Source organism: Camelina sativa, chromosome 15, assembly GCF_000633955.1.
Source record: "Camelina sativa cultivar DH55 chromosome 15, Cs, whole genome shotgun sequence".
Lineage (NCBI taxonomy): Eukaryota > Viridiplantae > Streptophyta > Magnoliopsida > Brassicales > Brassicaceae > Camelina > Camelina sativa.
Window position 1 is genome coordinate 9,970,648 of NC_025699.1, and position 22,566 is coordinate 9,993,213.

General features: G+C 36.9%; 2 protein-coding genes and 1 pseudogene across 2 annotated transcripts; all 3 read right to left on the reverse strand.

Moving 5' to 3' along the window:
* On the reverse strand, positions 7,748 to 9,573 carry LOC104746290 (protein DMR6-LIKE OXYGENASE 2-like). The gene is made up of 3 exons (XM_010467736.1): positions 9,053 to 9,573; positions 8,260 to 8,587; positions 7,748 to 8,153 (listed from the first exon to the last, which is right to left on the reverse strand). Exons 1-3 carry the CDS (start codon positions 9,511 to 9,513, stop codon positions 7,893 to 7,895), a joined length of 1,050 nt encoding a protein of 349 aa, XP_010466038.1. The 5' UTR covers positions 9,514 to 9,573; the 3' UTR covers positions 7,748 to 7,892.
* LOC104746291 (pollen-specific leucine-rich repeat extensin-like protein 1) lies at positions 11,271 to 14,462 on the reverse strand. The gene has a single exon (XM_010467738.2). It carries the CDS (start codon positions 14,203 to 14,205, stop codon positions 11,443 to 11,445), a length of 2,763 nt encoding a protein of 920 aa, XP_010466040.1. The 5' UTR covers positions 14,206 to 14,462; the 3' UTR covers positions 11,271 to 11,442.
* On the reverse strand, positions 17,160 to 17,692 carry LOC109129334 (annotated as a pseudogene).

Consider the following 22,566-nt stretch of genomic DNA (forward strand, 5'->3'; position numbering starts at 1 on the left):
TCTGCAAATTTCTAAATATGTTAATTAGTGACATGTTGAATCCGTATTGGTTGTTTTAAAGCTTAGGTTTTAAAAACCTTTTAACTGTTAAGAAATTTTTAAAATTTACAAATTATAATATTTTGAAACCTTTTTAAAGCTAAAACTTTTAGAAGTTTCAATATTTATAATATTTTAAACTTTTAAAAAGTCAGAATATAATATTTGAACCTTTTAAAAAGTTTTAATATTTATAATATTTTAAACTATTAAAATTTTAAAATTATAATATTTAAAAAATTTTAAAAGCTAAGAGCTTTTAAAATGTTCAATATTTCTATAATATTTAAAATTTTAAAAAATTGAAACATTATAATATTTTTTTGAAACTTTTTAAAGTTTTAGTTTGATCAAATAAAAAACCGGATCAAACCGAATAAAACTTTTAAACCTGGACGCATGATAAATCAAGCTTTCCTGGTCATTCGTTGTTGGAAGCATATTAATCTTATTTATACTTATTTGAACCATTGTCTAAAAATTTTCTAGCCAATGTGGGATGTTGTACATAGTTTTATTATTTCCATAAATTTAAAATTTTCCTTTTTCTAAAAGTTACTGAAAATTTAGAAAATGTTAATGAATGACATGTCAAATCCTGATAAGTTGTTTAAAATAATTCTTAATATATAAAATTCTGCAAATTTATAAAAATGTTAATTAGTGAAATATTGAATCCCTATTGATTGTTTTAAAGCTTAGGTGGACAGTATTAGAAGCTTATAGCTCCTACTTTTATTTAGTATAATATGTCTAACGTCGGGATGTAGGTATATATATACAAACGTGTATTTATCGTATATTCGACCATGCAAACAAAAGCTGTACGTGCGTAAAAATAGTAAGTTAGTAATATAATATATACATTAAATTGAATCAAAATTTCAAAATATTATCTATGAACGATTTAGTAGCTAAATAAAAAATCAATCTAATAATCGAAAGTTAAAAAATCTTTTCCTAGAAACGTTTTTGTTTGCGGTCTATAATTTGATATATTTTTATAATATGCAAATCATATAAAGAAAATTGTAACGTATTCGTTACTACGTATATCTAACTCATGTGGGTTAGGTTGAATGGATGCGGATGAACACTATGGTTGAATGGATGCGGATGCTAATTGTCGTAGAAATATGTTTTAGGAAATGATCATATATATATCATATACACGGTTTGGTTGAATGGATGCGGATGAAAACTTTGCACCAATACACGAAGACAATATGACAACTTGAGGTTGTCTTTTTTTAATTGAACTTTTACTAAATCTATTTTTATATTTATATTAACTATTTAACTTACGTGGGATCTTCGTTAACATATTGGTAGCTACCTATCAATTAAAATTGTTTGTTTTCGTGGTTCATTATGCACGAATAAATCATCTTTTATTTTTATCTTTGCCAATACATGAGAGAAATTAAAAGAAAGAAAAAAAACTCAATCACCTACAAATCTTGCCATTTCCAACACACAAATGTTATCCAATTTTTATTGGTTAGCTGAGGAATACGTATTAATATAAATAATCAGGATAATCAGTCACGGTCGAACTTTACCAAAGCTTTGCTTAACGTAGATTTAGATGAAGACTCAACTTTTGGCGCATAGCTATAAACCTATTCGAATTTGGATTTGAATTTGACTTTTCCAGATGTGAACAATGAACATATCGAAAGAGGTCCACAATTATATAGTTACATTTGGTGGTCCACTAGTCACTTACATAGAATCCAAATTATAAACGAAACAGATCGAAAGAGGTCACATAGTTACATCTGGTGGTCCAGTACTAGTCACTTAATTACATAAGACTAAATTCTCCAAATGTGAGAAATTCACCTGAAACGATTTTGATGCAAATGATTTGTTAGGGCTTTGGAGCAAATTCGCCTAAAGAAATTCTTTAACTTAATAAAGTTGTTTTTGGTGCAATGTTGGGTTTTATTGAAACAGAAGTATATCAACTAAGCATGCTAACAATATCTAAGATTAGAATACAGAGTAATAACAATTTGAAACGATAGTTATGTAATATCCGTGAACCAAAATTTTGTGGTTTTGGTGTGGGTGTCGATCGACACCCTTGGTGTATCGATCGACACCATGTGTTTCGGTTTGGTCGGGTTTGTTTTAATTGCTGTTTGGTTCGGTTTGGTTCAATTAGAATCCCTAAATCGTTTATAAGTGACTAAACGAGAAATTGAGGGTTTTGGGAGAGTTTTGTTGTCGCCGTTGAGTGAGAAAAGAGAGAAAAAGGAGAGAAAATGTTTCCTGTGAGTTTCTGGGCTTGTTCTTGGTGTTTTGGAGAGATCTGTGGCTATAGAAGAGATAGATGTTGCTGGGAACGGAGGAGAAGCTCCTGGAGGTGTTGTTTCCATCGATTTCTCAATCCAATCTTCCTGTATTTGAGGTGAGTGCTTGAGCATAGTTGATCTAAGCATGAGATCTCTTTTGTTTGGGTGTTTTCTTTGTTGTTTGTGGTATTTGCTTGCTTGGGTTCGTTGTTTTAGTGTTTACCAGAGATTCCCAAGGTATTTGGGTGAGTTTGAGACGGTTTCGAGGTGGATTGAAACGGAAGTTCGACGTTCGGGTTCGCGCAGATCGTGTCTGCAGAAGAGGCATCGATCGAAACTCTAGGACCATCGGTCGACACCATTTGGTGGAGCATCGGTCGACACCTTAGTGGCATCGGTCGACACCATTTGGTGGAGCATCGGTCGACACTCTCTTGTAGCATCAGTCGACACCAGTCTCAACCGAGACTTGTTTTCCTTGTTTGATGTATTGCTTGTGTTTTGTTTGCTTGCTTAAACATGAGAGTCTCATATGCTTGTGTGTATAACCTAGTAGATGGGAGGACGGCCTCACTAAGTATTTATGATAATACTTACGCATCTCAATTGTTGTTTGTGGTGTGCAGGTAAAGGAAAAGTGTGATCGTGGAATCAAAGGCGATGAGGAGGAGGATGTTCTAGAGGCTTGATTGATTGTGGTCTAGCTATTGTTAAGTTGCTAGTATTGAGTTGATAGAACATTGTAGGATGTTGGAACTTTGTTATTCATTGTTGGTTGGATTATTGCATTATTGGTTATTGGATTATTAGTGTTGGAATTCTTATTGGATTAATAGAATTGTTTTCTTTAGTTATACGCTGTTGTTGATTGTTGCTAGGATGTTAGTGGGTATGTGACCACTAGAAAATTATATTATATGATAAAAAAAGGGTTGTTCCAAGTTAGGTGGTCAAGACAGGACCACAAGTCAATTTTATATAGAATCTGGACGTAATCTTATGAGTGGTGCTGAAATCGTAAATCACTTCTTTAAATTAAATAAATTTTAATTGATATCTCATAATTTAAATAATAAAAAATAATAATAAAGCATTAGAAAGAATGAGATAAGTTTATCAAAAGAAAGAGTTGTTTCAGTATATTGTGGAGAAAGTTCAGAACAGAACAAAGGGATGGAATAACAAGTTCTTATCTCAAGGCGGCAAGGAAATCTTATTGAAAGCAATAGCTTTAGCGATGCCTGTTTACACAATGAACTGTTTTAAGATCCCAAAAGGGATTTGTGAAGATATAGAAATGATTATTGCTAATTTCTGGTGGAACACTCAGCAAACGGGTAATGCAGTTCATTGGATAGCTTGGGATCGACTAAAGTTTATGAAGAAAGAGGGTGGACTTGGATTTAGAGATATTGAGTCTTTTAACGATGCTCTACTTGCCAAACAAGTATGGAGAATATTACAAAATCCAACTGGTCTTCTTTCACGTATTCTACAAGGTAGATATTTTACTGATTCAAACATACTGGAGGCTTCAAGAGGAACTCAACCCTCGTTTGGTTGGCAATCACTTCTTCATGGCCGTGAGCTCCTTAAGAAAGGCATGCGCTTCACCGTTGGTGATGGTCATTGTATCAAGGCATGGACCGATCCTTGGCTTCCAGTTCATCCACCACGACCTCCAAGACAAGCACGAGATAATCAAAGTGACACTTTCACTGTGGACAGACTTTTGCTTCCAGACAAAAGCAATTGGAATGAAAGACTAATACGTGAAAGAGTCCACCCCGATGATATCAATCACATTCTGAGAATCAAAGTCAGTCAATGGCAGCATCAAGACTATTTAGGCTGGCATTACACGGAGTCAGGAATTTATACAGTTAAGTCTGGATATTGGGTCGCTACTCACCTGCCAAACCAAGAATTTCAAGTCAACCCTCCATTTGGAAATCTACAAACAAAAACAGAAATCTGGAAAACAAAGCTCCCGCCAAAGTTTAAACATTTTCTATGGAGATTATCTTCAAGAGCATTAGCCACTGGAGCTGAACTAGAGAGACGGCATATCTCTGCAAATTCTTTTTGTAAACGCTGTGTCAATGAAGTCGAAACACCTGAACATCTGTTCTTTACATGCCCTCATTCGATGCAGATTTGGCGTGGGTCACACCTTCCCATCAGAGGTATTCTTAACCTGAGTGACTCCATTGATACTAGGCTAAAGACAATATTGGATTTCCATAAGCAGAGGAGAGTACATGACAGGCTTTCTCTACTTCCTTTTTGGATCTTATGGAAAATTTGGACAAGCCGTAATAAGCTCACATTCCAGAGGGTTAATCTCAGTTGGCAAAGAGTACTAAAAGAAGCGAAGCAAGAGACTGATGAGTGGCTAGAAATTTCCCCTCCAACTACAGAACACAATCGTAGAGGTTCAGCTAATATCTGTAATGGCCAAAGAGACAGAACAATCTGGACAAAACCACCCTCAGGATGGATCAAATGTAACTACGATGGTAGTTTTAATAATAGTGACATCCAACCTACTTCAGCTTGGATACTGCAAGATAAGCATGGACAGTTCAAGGAAGCAGGACAAGCTTTGGGTCACTTTGTTACGTCTGCTATTGAGGCTGAATGTCAAAGCCTAGTTTATGCAATGCAACAAGCATGGAGGAGTGGTTATACAAGTATGATTTTTGAAGGTGACTGCCAGTTATTAGTCAATGCAATTAATGAAGGATCCCTACGTTTTGCTCTATTCAACTGGCTACAGGAAATTCAAGGTTGGTCATCAAGATTTAAAAATATAATCTTCCGCTGGACGTCACGGTCTGCAAATAAGTTAGCTGATAAATTAGCCAAAGATCAAAGGAATAGAACTTCTAATTTCACTATTTATCATTCTGTGCCTTTATGTATTATGCAAGATGTAAACTTGGATTTGGTTCGTAGTAATATATATGCAGTCCAAGGGTTAAAAAAAAAAAAAAAAAAGTTTATCATTAAGACCATGTGTCTTGCTGAGAAGCCCTCTCAGTCTCTTCCATATATAATATCTTAATGACAATTATTTATTTATATTTTAAATGGTAATTAATTGTTTTGTTTAATCATAGAAAAACACATGGAAAATAAGGGTATAATTAATTTCACTTAATTCATTGAATTGAAATGAAAATAAGTAGAGTGATCGATGGGACACAGCACCAAACATTTTTTGTTTTTATGATAAACACTACCGGCTGATCCAATCAGTTTTTGCAAGAATGCATTTAAATGTTACATAGTAAAATATTTTTTTAAAAATCATATTGTCTATTTTGAGTTCGAAATGCTTTTCTAATGCTAGAGGGGTAACAAAATTGGATGTTACTCAACTACTAAGTAAACATTTTGGGGCTAGACCCAAACTTATTTTTTTTTTACATAAATGTAATTTTGTTTCCAGTGAAATTCAAACCCATGAAAAATGATTAAACACATAATTTCTAGACCTCGCCAGTCCCTGGATCACAGCTATGTGTGCAAAAGAAAAATGAAAAAAAATCATATTTCCATTGTATACGCTGGTTAAATTCATTTGAATTATGAAAAATTAAATAGTGCACTCAATATTTATTGTTTTTTTTTTTTGTTAAAAGTTATTCAATATTATAGATAAATGTCCAATGGGCTATTTCCGGATTTAGGCCCATTTACAATATCCCCTTAGGACCTAAACCACAGACAACAAACCAAGTAAAACCAAAAATCAAAATTGATTCAGGTTTAATTAATGACGAACCGGAATCAAACCGGTCGTCTGTAATCCTAATCCCAAACTGTAGAACACAGGTTGAGCTGCCGCCCATGAGATTACGGATGCTCATCGGATCAGGACCTCCGGTGAGCCTAGGCGACGCGAGTCAAACGGAGATGGTGATCCAAGATCCGTTGCCATCCCGCCACCATAGAGCAGCTTTGAGGAGGAAGAAGAGATCCGAGCTTTGCATGTCGATGAGATTCAGGCTCATATGTGAGAGAAGACAGGCGGTAGAGAGTAGATCTGAGAACCTTCGACGGTGGCTTAGCTCCTCCTAGCCGGAGACGACCTCCCCCATCGAACAACGACCGTGAAAAGCCTCCAGAATCTCCAGTCTTCGGATCTAACCACCTACCTCTCTTGATCCTTGCCGTGAATCTCCCTCTTCTACTCCGCGTCGCATCACCGCCGATAGAGCTCTTTACTATCGGTATGTCGCGGAAGCTTCTCCTTTCCGCTGCTCCCTTGATTTCGATCTGAAGCTTTACTTTGTTGATGCTGCAGTTTACGGATGAAGAACCATGGACCTTGGGGCTCTCTTCGTCGCTGGAATCGACGGAGAACCCCATCGACAGTGCAAGAGGTTACGGTCAGAAAAAAAAAGAGTTTGGGAGAAAAAATCACCGCGAGTGTTGGCCACGCACGACGATTCTCTCTCAATATTTATTGTTGCGGCGTGCAAGTAGCTTCTCAACCATTTTTTCTTTAACCTTCGAGCTAATCAAACACCAAAATTAGCTAACCATATGTTGTAAGAGGACAAGTAAATTATGCCACGTGTCTTCATCGTTGTTTCTCGAAGTCTCTCCTACTTTCTATTTTGTTAGACATCTACGTAAATTGGTCATTTTATGGAGAGTGTTTTTAAAAATAAAATAAAAGGAAAAAGAGATTTTTAAATATGTGAATAATTAGACTGGTGTTTTTTATAGAGACACTTTGGATCTCCGAAATGAAAATATCTTCAAAATTAAAAATAATTTCTTTTTAAGACACCTATAACAACATGGCCAATAAAGATGGTCTAGACCAAAGTTCCGTCTACATAGTGGTGATTTTCAAAATTTAAGTACAAAATACAAAATGTTATAAAGTTACCAATAGACAACATACATAATCTCAATACAAGATTCTAACATCTACTGATCTACATGGTTTTGTACTTTTATCAAAAGAAAGTGAGAACTACCCTTGAAGCTTTTTTGTTTTTGTTTTTTGTTTTTTTTATGGTCAGATTAGTTGGATATGATCCTCAAGTTAAGTTGGATATGATCCTCAAGTTAAGCTTTCTGTAACAATGTTTGTCTGGCAACTTGGATAGGAGATTATGCGAAATGCGGGTTATTACGCATGTAACATGATTTTATAACTTAAAAAAAACCAGAACCAAAACCAAAACCAAAGAAATAAAGAAAAACTCTTTTAAGACTAATTGGTTCTTATAAACATATTTCAAATGCGATCATTCCATTACTCTCTCTAGCTTAGATAAAAAAATATAATTAATATGATTTGTGATCTCCAACCACGACTATTTTGGTAGCTAGCGTTCGATTGTTTTAGCGGTTCATTATGCACGAATAAATAACTAAAAAGTAAAAACTAATAAATCACTTACAAATCTTGCCATTTCCAATACACAAAAGTTAACGAATTTATTGGTTATGACACAAATTTTGGCCCACACACATTATTTGATTAATATGATTGGTAAAAAGTAAGAACATCGACACATATAGTGTCTATCATGTTGCAACTTTGAAGTCATCAATTTGGATGTTTTCGGTTTCCAGTTTTCGGAAATCGCTTCTGTTCCTACTGACGTAGAACTTACCCCATTTATAGCCTTTGTACCTTGGAGGGTTTTCAAGACTCACAAGCTCTTCTAATGGCTTCACTTCCACATCGTGTGAAGGCAACAAGAAGAATGGTATGGAGTATCTCTCTCTTGTTGTGTTCACCACCACTCTATGCTCTGCGCTCCAATACTTATCATTCGTCCATATCTACATTATCATTTTTGTTATTATTATATAATACAGTACGCATTAACTATGAAAGAATATTGTAATGCTGTGTATAATATGACATAATATCAAGGATATAAATTACCTCCATACAGTTGCCTATATTGATGACAAGAGCATTAGGGACGGGTCTAATGGGAAACCAAACACCGTCCGATCTACGACTAACTTGTAATCCTCCAACTTCATCTTGAGCCAATACACTTATTACGTCTGCGTCTTTGTGGTGACCAACACCTAAAGCTAGATCAGGTCTTGGACATGGTGGATAACGATTTATCCTTAAAAAACTCATTTGTTCTTTGAAGTAATTGTGAAAGCGCTCTTTAGGTAAGCCTAAGCTTAATGATATGAGTTCTAAGAGCTTCAACGCTAATTTTTCAGCGTGTCTTGCATATTCTTCGCATGTTTCCCTAATAATAAAATAGAACAAAAACATAGCTCACATAATTGAATAATAAAAATAGAAAATCATTTCATCGAATCTTCTTGTATGATATGTGTATAAGTTTGTAAGGTGTCATATACAGTGGTGGATGCAGCGTTGAGAGGATAGGATTCACGTGACTCCACCAATACCTTTGGTAAACATGTGATAACGTTCTGATTATTTTGGTTTTAAGTTTCTATTTTTATAAATAAATTTGAGAAAACTAAAATATAAAAAGGAAAAGTAAAGTAATTTTACATTCAGAAAAATTAATTGTAATGTCAGCGACGGTATCTTATTTATATATTCTTATGCTATAGCATGTTAATTAACAAACTCATGAATAGATTTCAGTGATTTCACAGTTTAGAGAACTGAATTTCATCAAACCGGATCCGGTTCGTTGTTTCTCATAAACAGCAATGAATCTACCTAATTAAAATATTACCTGAAATCAGAAGGAAACTGAGGCCGTTTGTTGTAAACAAGCCTTAAACCTTCATCTTCAGGATCAGTGGAAGAAGGTATAACCATTGGATCTTTGAAATAAATATCGAACACTTCTTTCCAATCTCTGACGTTCTTAGTGTGTTCTCCATCGTGATACCCTACTGGATTCACCTCGTCTCTCTTCACCTTTATCTTCTCTTCCATAGGCAAATCGAAAAACGTCTTCACAGTCTTCTCCACTCGTTTCCTTGTGTCGCAAGGCACACCGTGATTGATCACTTGAAAAAATCCCCATTTCTCACAGGCGTCACCGATCTCTGAGATGACGTTTTGGACATCGTCGTGGTCGTCAAGGCGCGAGAGATCGATCACGGGTATTTCTTCGGGTTGGTTAGGGATGAAATTCGAATCAGATCTATGTTCTGGTGCTTGGATGTAAACTGGATCAAGATCCTCCATTGTTACAAGTACGAAAAGTTTTGATGCTAAGTTAAAAGAGCTTTATGATGTGTACTCTTCAACCAGAATGTTGCTAAATATATACCACTACTTTTTTAAAAGTACAAAAGAAAAATTCAAGATATATAAATCAATTTTGTTTTGTTTTTTATGCGTACTGTTTTTGTTAATGATATAAGAATATTAAGATACTACTACTAAAACTACAACTTTTTTTTTCTCGTTGAATCTATCGGTCAGAGGATCTCTCATCGGATCATGAAGTAATTAACACTTTAATCGAAAAATATATTAAATCACTCTGTATTAGTTAGGATAATAGTAGTAAATCAATCTTGAAAGCTGGACTAAATCAATTATGTATTGTTTACTAGTGCAACACTACTCTTTATTAGTAGTACTATATAAATTTGTCAGAAGCCAAAAAGGGTGTTTTAAATAGGAGTATTAATCAATTTGATGATGATTGAGTTGTAAATTTGACGTTGAAAAAATATGATAGTTGCCGATAAAGACCATAAAAAAACGAAAAATAAATGAACTACATAAAGTCATAAACTACCAAACTGCTAAATAATCTAAAATCTTTCACTTTTTAATTGAAGGTTTTTCTAAGCTGTGAATTCATTTTCAATTGGAAAAATATGAATGTATATTAATAGTTTGGGAAAAAAGCTTAAAAATACCTCATTTATTTTTTATTTGGACGTTTAATACCTCGTCTTTTTTTGTTGGAAGAAAAATACATCATTTAATTAAAACGTGCGATTTAATACCTAAACTAATAAATTTTGTTAGTTTCATACCTACGATTTGTTGACAAAAATAAAATTCCGTTTTTACCCTTACTATATCAATTAATAATTAATTTTAAATGATATGACATTACTTTATAAGTTTATTTGAATTAAATTATTTATTTTAATTACAATTTTGTTTTAAATATTTAAATAAAATTCTGTTTTTACCCTTACTATATCAATTAATAATTAATTTTAAATGATATGACATTAATTTATAAGTTTATTTGAATTAGAATTAATTTTATTTTAAAAATTTTATTTTAAATATTTAAATAAACTTCCATTTTTACCCTTACTATATCAATTAATAATTAATTTTAAATGATATGACATTAATTTATAAGTTTATTTGAATTAAAATTAATTTTATTTTAATTAATTTATAAGTGTATTTGAATTAAAATTAATTTTATTTTATGTTAAATGATATGACCAAGTCTGTGAAAGCGAGAGAGGAGAATAAACATGAATTAGAGTTTGATGAAGATGATTGTATTTTTTTGTAAAACAAAATTGTAATTAAAATAAATAATAATTCAAATAAACTTATAAATTAATGTCATATTATTTAAAATTAATTATTATTTGATATAGTAAGGGTAAAAACAGAATTATATTTTTGTCAAAAAAGCGTAGGTATGAAACTAACAAAATTTATTAGTTTAGGTATTAAATCGCATCTTTTAATTAAATGATGTATTTTTCTTCCAACCAAAAAAGACGAGGTATTAAACGTCCAAATAAAAAATAGATGAGGTATTTTTAAGTATAATATGGAAAAATATGAATGTATATTAATAGCAGTTTGGACATATTAAACACTAAAGAAAGAAAAATATGAATGTATATTAAACAAGAAAAAAAAAAAAAAAGCTTTGAGAGAAATTAACACAAAGAATTTGATGAATTTACACTAAAAAGTATAAACATAGAAATTACAGATATGGTAACGGTTCCATTTTGTAAATAATATTCACTTTCTAAAATTCATCTACTTACAGATTAGATTACAAATGGTCAAATTATAAATAAATGTAGTTTTTTTGGTTATCTTTTTTCTTTTGTTACAAATTGGGTTAAACTGGAAAAATGTTGGACCAAAATGTAAATATTAAAAAAGTTTGGTTCAGTAGCCTGGGAACATCGGTGGTGGTGGCGATGCGTATTGGAATCCAATGTTCGGTGGGAGGATGAAATTATCATCGCCGCCGTCGTTGTCTTCCGATGGTGGTGCAGTTACATCTGGTGATGGATTTGAAGACGGCGGTGATGACGAAGGGGTAGAGACCGATTGTTCTGGTGCTTCAACTTCTGGTTGTGAAATTGGAGCCGGGGAGTGATTTGGCTCGGAGATTGGCGCCGGAGCAGGACTTGACTTGAACACTGGTGAATACTCTGATTCTGATGGTGCTTCGATGTCCTCAGAGTCTGGAGTCGGAGCTTGAACCGGTGATGAGTCTTGTTCCGTTTCTGATGAAGGTGTTGGCGCGTTTTCTGTTGGCGATGATGCTGGTGGTAGAGGCGTTACTGGTTTTGGTGGTGGTGAGAAAACTGGGGGAGGAGGAGAGTAAATAGGTGACGGTGGCGGTGGAGAGTGAACTGGAGGAGGCGGTGAGTGAACCGGAGGTGGCGGTGAGTGAACTGGAGGAGGCGGTGAGTGAACTGGAGGAGGCGGTGAGTGGACTGGAGGAGGCGGTGAGTGGACTGGTGGTGGTGGGGGAGAATGGACGGGAGGAGGCGGTGAGTGGACCGGTGGTGGCGGAGGAGGAGAGTAGATTGGTGCAGGCGGTGGTGGAGAGAAAACCGGCGGTGGCGGGGAGTGGACCGGTGGAGGAGGAGAGTGCACTGGTGGTGGCGGAGAATGGACTGGTGGTGGTGGTGAATGGACTGGGGGAGGAGGAGAGTGAACTGGTGGAGGAGGAGAGTGGACTGGCGGTGGCGGTGGTGAATGGACGGGTGGAGGCGGTGAGTGGACTGGTGGTGGGGGTGAATGGACTGGTGGAGGTGGCGGAGGAGAGTATACCGGAGGTGGTGGTGGTGAGTAAACGGGTGGTGGAGGAGAATGCACTGGAGGCGGAGGTGAAAATACCGGTGGCGGTGGCGGAGAGTGTACTGGTGGAGATTGGGGCGAAGGCGTCTCTTCTGTAGACGGTGGTTGAGGACGACGTTTTTTAATAGGAGATGCATCGTAAGGATCATCTGTTACCGGTGGTTCCACTGGAGGTGATCCCATTTTTGGTGTCTCTGTCTTTGGTGGTTCAGGCTTAGGTGACTCCTCTGGTTTTGGCGTCTCCGATTTAGGAGGTTCCGGTTCAGGAGATTCTTCTGGTTTTGGTGGCTCTTGCTTAAGTGACTCTTNCTCTTCTGGTTTTGGTGATTCATGTTTTGGTGGTTCCGGTTTTGGAGATTCTTGTTTTGGTGTCTCTGGCTTAGGTTGCTTTGGTTTAGAAGGCTCATGTGATGGTGTCTCAGGCTTTGGACTAGGCTGTTGTGGTTTCGGAGATTCTTCTGGTTTTGGCTTAGTTGGCTCTTCTAATTTTGGTGGGTTAATTCCTTGTTTAGGTTCTGGTGTTTTTGGTGTTGGCTTTGGCTCTGGCTCTGGTGTTTTTGGTGTTGGCATTGGCTCTGGCTCTGGTGTTTTTGGTGTTGGCTTTGGTGATGGGTTTGAGCCACCGCCACCTCCACCACCACCACCGGCACACTTGTCTTTACTGCAATCCACAGGACGACTAACCACCGGCAAACATTCTTTAGCCGACTTTTGTTTTGGTCTGTTCTGTAAGCAATTGCTCGTGTCATCAAATTGTTTCTCTTGGCTCGACCCAGGCACACAACTTTGAGCCTCTCCATTGAAAAAATTGTAAGAAAATGTGAAGTTCGACAATTTGGGCAACTTGCAGATACTGTCTGTGACAAATCCGGTGAGCTTATTGTACGAGAAATCCATTTGTTCCACGTTGACTAAGCCCGACAAGGTCGATGGTAAACTTCCAACGAAACCATTGCTGCTAGCATCAAACACGGTCACATTGTTCAACGAACCTATTTCGTTAGGGAAACAACCACTTAAGTTGTTCCCAATAAACACAATCTCGTTGAGGTTCTTCATCTGGCCGATGGTTTTTGGGATGCAACCGCTGAATTTATTGTGTGCGAATGTCACGACGGAAGCTGTTGATTTACCAATTGTCTCTGGGATGGTCGACTCGAATCTATTGTTGTTCAAGAAGATGGCGTCGAGATCTTTATCAAAGATCTCTGGCGGCAATTTCCCTTCAAAATCATTGTATCTTATGTCAAGGAACTTCAAAGACGGCCAAGAAAGAGCAACTGTTGGAAACGAACCAACGAAACGGTTGTTGCTGACATCAAATTCGTACATCAGCGTTAGTTTCGAAAAGCTTTTTGGAATAACTCCGCAAAACCTGTTGGTATTAACGTGAAACAAGGCGACATCGGTCAATAAACCTAGCTCAGGAGGCAAGTATCCAGCTATATCCGCATGATTAAGGTCAATACCCGCCACAACCATTACGCTCGGGTCATCGAGAGCTGGTGCACAGAAAACTCCTTTGTAAGAACACACGTTTGGACCAACCCAATTAGCCGCAGTGTTAAATGGATCAGAGTATATTGCCTTTTTCCAAGCTTGGAGGGCAATGTAAGCCCTTTTCAGCCGGTTATTATCGAACTTGAGGTCCAAATCGACTTCGTACTCCATGTCGTCGGGAAGATCTCCGTTTTCTGATAATGCCAAAAGTTGGCGTCTCGTGAGAAACGAAGCTTCCTCATCGGTAAGAGCAGCTGCGGAATAGAAGAAAACGGAGATGATGAAGAAGAAGAGGAGAAGGAAGCAGCCTAAAGGCTTCTCCATTGTTCTTCCGGTCATGGTGATGAAAAACCTTGGAAACGGTTCTATGGCTTGCTTAATAGATGAATGTTGTGGAGAGGAAGCCTATAATGAAACAAAGACAAACAGAAACCATTGGATTGTTTTGCTATTTTGGGGAAAACAAAATTTATATAGACTTAACGATTTAAAGATACGAAAATAGCAAACTATTGTAGCTAATATAGAATAAATGGTCGTTGACAACGTCTTTACAAGTTTTGTTTTTTGTTTTACCGTAATTGAAATCTGGACGACCAATGTTTTTTACAGTCTAGAAAAAGTAAAAATAAATATTTCTTAGTGTTGTGAACATGTTTTTATTTGACGTTTGCGTTTTGAACTCTTGAAAACATGAAAACAAATAAAAAGTTTATTTTATAAAAATTGGTGATAATTATGTTGTCAGCATGATGGAAACTGTTTCAATTCAAAACAAGATAACGTAAACTAACAAAATAAATTGTTGATTTTTTTTTTTGTTAAGAAAAAGGCTTTATTAGTACTAGTAGTAGTAGTACTACAAGAAAATTTCCAATGATTAAATGAAAAAATGATACCATCTAATTCGCTGTATCTGTTTTTATAATCCCTTTTTAAGAACGATCAAATAATATTTTGTAACATACATATGAATTGTTCAATATGTCAACACCTCATTGTTTAGTTCTATTGTACTATATAATTGTCTTGTAAAGGCTACATTCGTTCATCACAACCTAATAACGTAAAAAGAAAAATGGTGAGCAAAACAAACAACTTAACCTCAATTCTTGTTGTATTGATCGGCCTATACTACCGTCCTACATCCGCCACGTCACGGCTACTGCAACATGACCAAGCCCATTTTGTGTAGGTTCATGGGGCTTGCCATGGGGCTTGGTGTTGGTATAAACTCATTAGGCTATTTTCGTCATATGGCCGCTTGGGACTGGCCATGGACTAATCTGGAAATCTTAAGGACATAACATAAAACTACGGTCAACTTAGCAAGTCCAAAGTCACACATTGGTTGGGATAAAGATCTTTGGGCAATATATAAAGGATGTGACAATCCTTCGTGCTTGAGCTAGCTTTTGGGATTAGTTAGGCCACATTCCTAATATGGTATCAGAGCTTATGGTTAAACCCAACAAACAATTTTCCACAAAAAAATGGTTTTCCACCTATATGGTCCATATAAGTGACATGTCTTGTTGTGGTATTTCCGAGATGTTGGGTTCGGACAGTTTTGTATTTGACCATTTCCCACCCACATCTCGAGAGGGACTATTAGAGTCCATAATCCCACATTGGCTGGGATAAAGATCTTTGGACAATATATAAAGGATGTGGCAATCCTTCTCCCTTGAGCTAACTTTTGGGATTAGTTAGGGTACATTCCTAATAGAATCGTTCTACGACAGGTTGAGACTCTACGGTCGTTCGCAGAGTATATTGGTCCGTTGATGGGAGAGTCTAGGTGAGGGTGAGAAGGTGATTCTTGTGGCCCATATCTTGGGCGGGCATGCTGTTTCCATAGCCATGGAGAATTGGAGATATACCATGATAAAGTTCATATGGCTATTTTCGTCACTGCCTTAATGCCTGGCCCGACCTTCAATTGTACTTTGCTTTCTCAAGGGGTATGTTAAAAACTACATGTTGCCTTCACTTTGGTTTCAAAAAATAATCCTTGTTTTGATTTTCTTTTGTATAATTTCTAAAACTTTAGTAAGTTGGTGAAGTGGCAAGCTCCACAACTGGACTTGAAGTTTGTATTTAGAGATGGGCCTAGTAAACCTCCAACACTTCCTATTGGAGGCCCACTTTTTTCTTTCGTTAACCATGTATGTATATAGTCCTAAAAAGTTAAACAAATCTTTTAATTTCGTATATTTAATTGAAAAATACACAAGTAAGCCATATGTAGTATAATTTTGTAGGACGTGGAATTGGCTGTGTTATTGGGACGGCCACAAAGGTTTATTCAACAACGTAGAGATAGACACAAGTCTTGTGCTCACTCCCGAGCGATTCAGGTCGGTAAATCGGATATTTGTCGTGTCCGAAAAAGACAAGTCACTGATGAAAGACTTTCAGTTCTGGATGATCAAGTACAACCCTCCTAACTACGTGGAGTATATCTAGAAATCTGATCATATGGTCATGATTTCTAGGCCATTAGATCTTGGTGCATGTCTTCAACGCTTTCTTATAAAAAAATATATACCAAACGAATCATGTTTTGTAAGTCCAAAGCAGATTTCCAAGTATGTAAAAAAAAAAAAAAAAAGAAGCTGATCAATTCTGTTCGTATGTTTCACGAGCCACTTTGTATATTTTTTTATTTTTTTTATTTTTGTCTACAACTACAAGTCTACAACCCATTACTTTGCAGTAGGTTTGACTTTTCAACTTAAGCTACTACTACTAAATTGCGTCACAAAACTAATCAAACTACAAAACCACGTAGTTGACCATTATAATCAGCATGCGATTATGGACCCTGAAGAAGAGTAAAATCTCATGGATCCAGATTTAATAAATATATTAAAAAACTCCCTTTACATCCAAATTAAAGAAAACTAAATGAAACCAAATTTTTTGCGTTGATAAAGTGTCAATTGAAAGCGAATCTACTTTTCCAATTTAGCTTTGATGAACTTTGTACATGGTTACATGTTTCATCTGAGACCTGAGTTCGTTTCAAGAACATCAAATCCAGTTTTAAGAGTTTGACACATGTTATTTTTAGAAACCAATTCACATAATTCACACCTCACGATTCTCAGTATTGGTTAGTTCCGATCCACATAAAAAGTGATATCCTTCTTTCTATGTAATAGATGATGACTTTTTTTTTACAAAAAGTAACGAATATAGAGTTTTGCAGTTGCAAATTTGTTAAAGATGTGATTTAATTATCTTCGATGGATCTTGAAGAAAGCTAGCAGTTAATTAACACACAAAAATTATAGAAACGTTGACGATTTGATTAATCTGTAAACTCTTCATGATCTTTTTTGGTTATACTTTATACACAAATCAACAGCATCCAAAGAACGCCACAAGGCAAGAGAACTACTAACTTTTAACGAGGCCAAAACCAAAAAGAAAAGGAAAAGAAAACAACGTCCAAACAAAAAAAAGCTCATTACAATTTACATGAATCCAACAAGAGGAATGGGGACGGCGGCGTAACTATTCCGGCGACCACCGTNTTCCGACGACCATCGTGAACTGCTGGAAGCGACGGTTGAGGCTTACGGAAAGCTTCTTCTACTGTTTCAGCCACGGTGGTGACGAAAACAACAGCAATTTTCACCAATTCGATGCAAATCTCTAGCTTTTGAGACACCATATTGTTGTTCTTGATTTGTAAAAGAGGAAAAACAAGAATTTTCTTTTTTTTTGCCTTTGGTGAGTGTTTTGCGCTTTTTATTATCTGTTTGCCGCGTCTTGAGAACTGATCTTTGTCTTTGTGAGTCTTAACTTGCAAAAGCCAGAGTTATATTTATACAGACAGACATCAAGGGACATTAATCCATATAAAATTGTATGTATTGGATTATGATAAATTTAATAATTGGTTGGTTGATAAGCCATGTGGCATTTCATTCGTTAACAATTATTTCTCGGAAGATGCTTCCTTTTGTTGTCCTTTGGTTTTTACAAAGAGCCAATATATTTTGGGGTCGTTTCTTTAAATACATATGCGTAAATATATGTCTAACGTCGCATGTGTGTGTATACGTATGTATAAAGTGTGTTTATCGTAGATCCGAACATGCAAAGAAAGGTTCTACGTACGACTAAACTAGGAGTAAGTTATTTAAATTGGATCAATATTCAAAACCAGGATATACATATCAAAGTTTAGCTAAACTATACCAAATTAAAAAACTAATAATCGAAAATTAAATATCTTTTTTTAGAAATGTTTTTGTTTGAATTATTGTTTAAAAAATGCGAATTATAGAAAGAGAATTTATAACGTAGAAGTGTCTATAATCCACGTGGAAACGTATGTTAATTGTTGTTCATATAAATATGTTTTAGGAAATGATCTATCTAGCTAGCCTATATCATATACACGGTTTGGTTGAATGGATAAGGATGAAAAATTTGCACCAATAGGACACGAAAGACAATATGACAATTGATGTTGTTTTTTATTGAACTTTTAATAAAAATATTTTGATTAAATAACGTGGATATATAACTTGTTGATTCATATGTTCCCCTTCGCAGTGTAAGGCTGACTAAGATCTGCGTTAATATATACATACATATACATCAGATGATGTAAGTTGATTACTTTATAATGAGGAGTCAAATGATTCTCAATATAAAAAAATCAAAAAGTGTTGATCATAAAGTGCATGAGATAATGATTATTAATTACCCTTTATTCTCGAATGATTGATAGTTGTTTATTGCATAAAGTCGAATCTAGATGTCACCATGTTTTGCGATATTTGCAAATATGGCTTATTGCTAAACAATTTCTTTTGATCTTCCTAATAATTCATATTCAATCTGATAAACCAAAATAAATGAGACTGACCCAAAAAGAAAAACTCAATCAGATTATTTAAAATAATTATAACGATTAATTTCACTCTTAGTCGACTACTTTTATGGATTTAGCTAGAACAACCTTGACTAAAACTTAAACCAATAAACAAAAAAAGGTGACCAGTAAATAATAAGAAACTTATGGGCTTTAATAAAAAAAAAGTAAAGGATGGGGGTGAATATCTAATTCTACTTGATTCGTAGGATTGAAATGAAAATCAGTAGAGTGATCGGGACGTAGCACCAAACCCAACAAAATGCATAATTGAGAAGCACTGCATAATTTTGTTGCGACTTGCAAGTAGCATCTCAACCATTCTTTCTTTAACCTTGAACAGAAAGAGACTTGTGTGTTATTACTGGAGCTCTTACACGTACATATATACTAATACAATCTTGTAGAATAAGCAATAAATGCCTAATTACAGACAATATCAATCAAGGATATGTACAGAGTTATTAGCATAAATGGAGATATCATCTTTCCTAAAGTGTTGGTGTCGAGAATCTCTCCAATACCCTCCCTCAAGTTGGAGCAGAATTGGTTGAAAGACCCAACTTGCAAATAATTTCTTCGAATTCGCGACGACCCAATGCTTTGGTGAAGACATCAGCTAGTTGCGAGGCTGATCGAACGAAACGTAGACGTATAAACTTTGCTTTTGCCGCATCACGGACATTATGACAGTCAAGCTCGACGTGTTTAGTGCGTTCATGAAACACAGGGTTTGTGGCAATGTGAATTGCTGCTTTGCTGTCACAATGTAGATCGATAGGTGCCTTGTGCATGACTCCTAAGTCTTCCAGTAGACCCTTGAGCCATTTAAGTTCGCGTAACGTCAGTGACATGCTGCGATACTCGGACTCCGCAGAAGACATAGAGACAACTTTTTGCTTCTTTGAATGCCATGACAAAGGAGAGGTGCCAAGAGAGATAAACCACCCTGTTAATGAACGGCGATTTACCGGACAACCCCCCCAGTCAGCATCACACCAACCAGTTAACGTGAGATTATCATCAGAGGATAAGAGAATGCCTTGCCCTAGGGATCCATTTAAGTAACGCACAACACGTAACGCTGCTTCCCAATGAGCTTGCGTCGGCCTCTGCATAAATTGGGATAAGATATGAACAGAGTATGTGAGATCAGGTCGGGTTGCAAGGAGATATATCAAACGACCCACCAAGCGACGATAGCGTTCTGGTTCCGGAAGAAGAGGACTGGTAACGCGACCAAGACTGTGTTGCTGTTCCATGGGAAACGTCTCTGGCGTACTGTCCAAAAGACTTGCTTCCTTGAGAATATCCAATGCATATTTTCTTTGATTTAAGAAGATCCCATCATCTCTCCTTGCTACTTCAATGCCCAAAAAATATTTCAAGGCACCAAGGTCCTTCATATGAAAACAGGAACTGAGATACTCTTTAAATTCAGAGATTGCATCCAAACAACTACCTGTGATGACCAAGTCATCTACATAGACCAGAACATAGATGCAAACATCCCCTTTCTGCAACGTGAAGAGAGAGTAGTCACGGTAAGACTGCTTGAAACCATACTTGAGCAGGGCAGTATGGAGCTTTTCAAACCAACAACGCGGGGCTTGACGGAGACCATATAGAGATTTGCGCAACCTACAGACCAGATTACGTTCACCATTCTCGGGTCGAAATCCTGGAGGCAGCTTCATATAAATTTCTTCATTGAGATCACCGTGTAAGAAAGCGTTGTGCACGTCCATCTGATGTAAAGACCAACGACGAGCTGCTGCAACTTTGAGTGTGGCACGAATCGTTGTCATCTTAACAACAGGGGCAAATGTTTCAGAGTAATCGACACCTTCCTTCTGATTGTTTCCGAGAACTACCAATCTCGCTTTATAGCGCTCAATGGTACCATCAGCTAGATATTTTATTCGGTATACCCATTTAGAGCCTAAAGCTTTCTTACCAGGAGGTAGCTCCGTGATGTCCCATGTATGATTAATCCCATGAGCATCGATTTCTGTCCCCATAGCAGCAGTCCATCGTTTATCAGTGACAGCTTCACGAAATGTCATGGGTTCGACTCCGGAAGTGATTGCCATAAGAAACGCACGATGTTGAGGAGAGAAATCCTCACATTCCAAGATATCAGACACCGGAAAAGGACAAGTAGGCTCAGGCAGGATCGGACCAGCTTGGACTGTGCGAATAACAAAGTCTTTTAATTTAATAGAGGGCTGTTTCTGTCGCTTTCCACGATCAAGGTCCTCGAGAGCAGCTTGATCGATTTCAGGAGAACCCTCCCTGTCATCGGAATCGGAGGCTTCAACCGTATGGTGACTATCGGGACTATCGGGAGAGGAGGACGATGATGAGGTGTCTACCGGGCTTAGAGAAGGCCCACTAGGAGTTGATGGAGATGACGGTGAGAGAGGCCCAGTTGAAGAAGATGGGTCCAAAGAGGGACCAGGCCCAATAGGTGGATTAATTTGTTCTTCGTCATCAACATCCGCTATAGGCAACGGAGGTTCGGAAACAGAAACAGAGCCGTCGACTACTTCCGGCGTGTGCGACGATGGCGAAGGAAGAAGCCAATCACCATCTAAATCAACATCTACCGTTGGAGCCTCGTGACTGTCAGTATATGAAGGAAACACATCTTCAACAAAGACGACATCGCGAGACACAAAAAATTGTTCAGTTTGGAGATCGAAGAGAGTCCAGCCTTTCTTACCAAAGGGGTAACCGACAAAGATACACTTCCTACTACGAGAGGCAAATTTGTCACCTCCACGGTGCTGATTATGCGCATAGGCGAGACACCCGAAGACTTTAAGATTGTCGTATGCCGGAGCAGTCCCATACAAGAGCTCGTAAGGCGTTTTGCCTTGTAATAGAGGAGATGGTGTTCGATTGATGAGGTGAGCTGCAGTGAGAACACTTTCTCCCTAGAATTTGACCGGCAAATTCGATTGAAACAACAAGGCTCTGGCGACGTTTAACAAATGACGGTGCTTCCGCTCAACGCGACCGTTCTGCTGCGGTGTGCCAATGCAGGACGTTTGGTGAAGAATTCCTTGATCAGCAAACATGTCTCGCATACAAACAAACTCAGTGCCATTGTCACTTCTAACTGTTCAAATTTTCATATCAAATTGCCGTAACACCAGTTTGAGAAAATTCTGAAACAGAGGCTTGACTTGAGCCTTGTCACGCATCAGATACACCCAAGTACAACGTGCGAAATCATCAATTATGGTGAGAAAATAATGAGAATCACATGTACTAGAAGAGCGATATGGTCCCCAAACGTCCAAATGGATCAAATCAAAGATCCTCAACGCTTTATTATGACTGGAATGAAACGAATCTCGAGTTTGTTTGGCTTGCAAACATACATCACAAGATGAAAAATCAGAAATACGTTTACTAATAACTGGAAGCAAATCAAAAACTCCATTAGAGGGATGGCCTAGCCGCTGATGCCATGTATGCTCAGCTCCATCCTTATTCATATGAAAAACATTAAGAACCCCAATGCGTCGAAAGAAGTAGAGACCCTCTCGCAACTCACCGGCGCCAATCAACGTCCTCGTTATACGGTCCTGTAACACACACCCGATGTTAGCAACTTGCATCACACAATCGCAATCCTTTACGAGTTGTGACACAGAGATGAGATTACACCGCAACTGAGGAACTAACAACACATTCTGTAATGAAAAACCATCATCAAAGCTAACTGTCCCTTTCTTAGTTGTTGTAGTCTCATGTCCATCAGGAAGACCAATTTTACAAGATAAAATTGTAGTTAT

Bases quoted from the DNA above. Each gene is read 5' to 3' on its own strand.
- LOC104746290 (XM_010467736.1), bottom strand. From the start codon at position 9,513: ATGGAGGATCTTGATCCAGTTTACATCCAAGCACCAGAACATAGATCT. The intron at 8,588-9,052 runs GTAATATTTTAA...TTTTATTATTAG, and splicing joins CAGTTTCCTTCTGATTTCAG to GGAAACATGCGAAGAATATG. The intron at 8,154-8,259 runs GTAATTTATATC...ATGATAATGTAG, and splicing joins ATATAGGCAACTGTATGGAG to ATATGGACGAATGATAAGTA.